Genomic DNA, 4553 nt, shown 5'->3' with positions numbered 1-4553 from the left:
TCCTGTAGCAGGTGACACAGAAGCTACTAAAGATCGTCAAACACGTAATTAGAATTATCTGTTTGTTGTTTATTTAGACCAGTGAATCCATTTTAACACTTTTGCGAAATGTTGGTTCTTGTTGTTTCTTATAGTTCCTTATAACATAAACAATAACAATTAGTTTCATCGTTGCTGTACACAGCTGATGTGTGGGACTTGTTTACTGCCGCTCAAGTCTCGGGCTTGTTGTTGTTACTCTGAAGACGGAATATGTTTGTAGGACTGATTTCTTTGCCTTAATGTTAACTTAGTAGGTTTTTCATAGCAAAACACCAATTGTTAAGTAACATAGCCTTATCATCTGCGTTCATCTAGACCCGACTATGAGCAGTATGGACGACTGTAGCTCCACCAGGAGAAGAAGATGAGTGTCGAAGACTTGCTACTTGAATTATTTAATATCTGTGTATACGTCTGTAGTTAAGGTGATTTTTTTGTGAAAGTATGTTGATTGTTCTAGGTTCTGTGGTCCGGCGACAACAGTGAGTGTGCCATGCACATGTCCTCCACGTGTGAGTGTCAAGACCCTGGGTCAGGCCGTGTGGTGGACAGGAGAGTGCTATACTGCTGTAATCACACTCTTCCCGGAGCAAGTTCACCTGCTACACACGGCGCCTCCCACACTCTTTGTCACCGGACCGCCCGGTACAGGTAAAACTGTGGTGCTGCTGCTGATGGCCATACAGTGGCTGCGGTGTGGTCACCACGTCTACGTTGTCAGTACGTGGACTGGGAGTCGTGCAGCGTGCAGCATGTTGTATCACCTGTTGCTGCAGGACATTGCAAGCAAGCGGCACACAGCAGGTGTGTCAACTGGTCAGCCTCGCCTCCTGCAGTATGACTTTGAATTCGATGAAGACGTGGTGCAGGCCGTCAACGACTTGTCACGAGCGGCAAAAGAAAATTTGTTATACATCATCGCTGATGAGACAATCCCTGGGTACGGGTGAGTACTATAGTTTTGAAGTCATCAATTTATCTCATTATTTACAGTATGGGTTAAAGATATTAAAGCAATACATCGGATAATGAAAACATTTAAGTTCCTTAGCTGACTGAAAATAAATTATATTTTATTGAGTCACAAAGGCTTGGTTAAACATCTTAAAAGAGCTTCTTGGTTAAATAAGAGGTTGTTAATTTTTTTATGTTTTGAAAAGCTAATTAAAATATTAATAATGTAACACAAATTATGTAGTCGACTATTACTCGTATATAATGCGTCTTCACCATGAAATACTCGTACTATTCTATCGTTTTCTCATCTCTCAAATGTGTGCCAGGACAAAGTCAAATTTCCATAACTTCTCTAACAACTTGTTGACAAAAGTTCCTGATCTCCATCTGTGGGCTGCAAACTGTTACCACGAAGTTGCCCCCGATGGCTGGCAAGTGGAACATTTAACCAGACCCCTCCGCTCTCCACCGACCGTCGTCAGGGAAGTCGAGCAGGACGATGAAATCACCAAACTTCGTCGTGTCCACCCGTACAGTGAGCGAGGTGTACCCGACCACACAGACGGCCCGCCAGTCACACGACTTTATCACCGAGGTCAGGGTCACTCAGGTGACTGGCCAGTTGACTGTGTGACGTGCGGTCGTGAGTTGGCCAGCCTCCTACACAGTCTACGAGTCAACTCTACAGGTGTGTGACTGTGTAAAGTCTTTTGTGATAAAACATTATTTGTAAACCTTGGAAGTTAAGATTTAAATCCAGCTACTACATTATGTAATGTATCTGACAATGTGTAGTTAATGTGTAAACATAAACTGTCCTACAAGGCAATTTGACGCTAGTATTTGTAATTCTCTATGTTTACACTTTATCTACACAAATACCTTAGAAAGTAATACACCTTGAATGTTACCAGACAACGTCAAGACAACATCGACTACATTTACCCACACCAGCGGCGGTGCACGACCAGCCTGTGTGCAGTGGAGACACGTGCTGCTGCTGTACTGGCGAGTTCTTAGCGACAGTTCACACATGATGACGGCGCTGAGAGAAGCGGGTATCCCAGTGCGGGTGATGAAGGATGACGACATCGACGACGTGGCCACGGCCCGCAGTGACGTGGTGTGGGTGGCAGAGGGAGATCGAGTTCGTGGTCTGGAGAGAAAAGTCGTCGTGTGTCTAGGGAGCGTTGATGATGTTGATGCCCGACTTCAGGTCATTTCACGATGTACATCACAACTTGTAATTTACCAAACTCAAGATGAGTCTTGACCTTCAACATTAATATAATTCCATTCCGGAAATTAACCTAGACTGTAGGCAAAGGGAGAGAAGTTACTAGAGTTGTCTTACTTGAGTCCTGTCTCTCAATACAGGCTGATAGCTGAATACTGGCTACGTGTGTGTGTGTGCCATGATTTGTTCGACTTTGTCCGCCAGTTCACCAAAAATATCTCATTCAGTTTTACAACAACATTTATTTTATTTTTCACACACGAAGATCGTTGTCGCGACTGTCACGTGTCGCCAGCTGCAGGGGAGGTGGAGGTGCAGGGGCAAGGAGGGGGGCCGGCGGTTAGTCAGGTAGTTACTAATTTATTGTGTTTGTAGGAGAGGGCTGGCGTGTCGTGCATCTCTCGGCGGAGACAGTTGAGTAGGTAACAGACCCGCTCTGTAGTATTCGCCAAAATCGTGATAATCGACATGTTCAACCCATCGTCACTGCAACACTTCCTTACAGAGTATTGACAAGACCTCAAGAGGATAACATGTGTGATGGTGAGAGTTCATGCGAAACTGGTTGAAGGTTCACTGCAAATCTCATTTACGTCCTTGTTCCTGGGCTTTCACAATTCCTTTGAGTTTATTAGCAGAGAGGACGACTCTGCAACTATGAGAGAAGGCCCGTTTTTTCTCAAATGTTTTGTGCGAGAATAATTTATTATGTAAGAAAATAAACGATAATAAAACCATTTTTTATATAAATGAAAGAGCAACAATTATATATAATATTTTGTCGTGTGTACTATTTATGTTACTATATTGATATTTAATCTAGAAATGACGTAGTTTCTCTCTCTCTAGAGATTACGTCATTTACGCGGGTTACGTCATTTACGCGTGTGCAGGTGGGAGCTTGGGCTCGTGGTTGCTGTGAGGCGTGATTGGTTGTGGTGTGTCAGGTGGCATGACTGGCCAATGGAACGTGGGTTTGTACAGAAAGATCTAGAGAGGCAAGCTCAGCGGTTTTTGGCTAGAAACTTCTGGGAAGTGACATCAGCGTCAGGGTCTGTCGCATGCAGCTTTTGTGGAGTAAAGTTGACTGAAGTCGGCTTGAAGCTGTGTAAGTTCTTCACTGCAATCCTGCCTGAGAAGTGTGTCGACTTAAAAGTTGATTTCAGAGGTTCGTTGACCCGCTCTGTAACGGAGTGTATAGTGCTACAGTACCGGCAGCTGTTTGGTGAAACCAGCAGAACTGTATCTGGTGAATGAACGTCGGACTCTGAGAGGTGCTGCATTGAATCAACGTCCAGATCTGAAGGGACGGAAGAGCCGGGGTGACACACGGCAAGACAAGAGCTTGAGCGCCACGAGTGAGTCTGTGTAAACATGACAGTGTCAGAGTCTGTGTAAACAAGCCAGTGCCAGAGTCTGTGTAAACAAGACAGTGCCAGAGTCTGTGTAAACAAGCCAGTGCCAGAGTCTGTGTAAACAAGACAGTGTCAGAGTCTGTGTAAACAAGACAGTGCCAGAGTCTGTGTAAACAAGACAGTGCCAGAGTCTGTGTAAACAAGACAGTGCCAGAGTCTCTGCGCTGGAGACAGATAAGCCGCTGCCACTGACCGTGACCCAAACAGTTCTGGGACGTCGAGCAGAGGAGGCCTCCACGGTCACGTGACTATTGGTGTAACGAGATAAGTGGCGAGCGTGTGTTGTACGAAGTAGTGTGTTGTGTGTGTAGTTAGATTTAAGGTTAATTGAACAGTGACTCATTAGATATCTGGACACATTAGATGCAAGGGGAAACAACTGGGAACTGGACGACCTAGGGGACCAGCCAAGCTAGGGGAGACAACTTATGACCAAGTTACCTGTTCTGGAGTATTCCGTTATATTGGTAAATTATAGTAATCTTTAAAACGTACTAAATTGCCTTGAGTTTTCTTTCATTGGGGTGATGCATGCTGGGGACTCGTGTAAAGCTAGTTATAGAGTAGATCTGCAATTTAGTACAAGCGCATGTAGTGAAATGTCGACGTGATTGGGTGGGGATGTCGGCGGTGTGTTAGAGTGTCAGATATCATACCGCCTACTAAATCAACGGACCCCGCCCCAGATTTGCGACACACAGAAACGCACAATAATTGAAACAAAAAATGTCCTCCCCCAACCCCAATTAAAACATCAGTAGATTTCTTCGCCTTTGATTTTAATTAGTCATACATTGTATGAGTACTGTATGATTGTGTCTGTGCCGCCAATTATCTTATAAATACCAAGATGGCACTTGGAGAAATAAAGCTTCCTCTGCCCTCCTGTAGTTGAACGCAAT

At 44.5% G+C, this 4553-nt stretch overlaps 1 protein-coding gene across 1 annotated transcript; it reads left to right on the top strand.

Annotated features, from left to right (window-relative positions):
• Positions 1–692: 692 nt before the first annotated feature.
• LOC112574818 lies at positions 693–4537 on the top strand. Its single transcript, XM_025256135.1, has 3 exons — positions 693–988; positions 1326–1687; positions 1914–4537. Exons 1-3 carry the CDS (start codon positions 717–719, stop codon positions 2270–2272), a joined length of 993 nt encoding a protein of 330 aa, XP_025111920.1. The 5' UTR covers positions 693–716; the 3' UTR covers positions 2273–4537.
• Positions 4538–4553: the final 16 nt, after the last annotated feature.

The sequence above is a fragment of the Pomacea canaliculata genome, linkage group LG11 (genome assembly GCF_003073045.1).
Source record: "Pomacea canaliculata isolate SZHN2017 linkage group LG11, ASM307304v1, whole genome shotgun sequence".
Lineage (NCBI taxonomy): Eukaryota > Metazoa > Mollusca > Gastropoda > Architaenioglossa > Ampullariidae > Pomacea > Pomacea canaliculata.
This window is presented reverse-complemented; position numbering and strand designations above follow the sequence as displayed.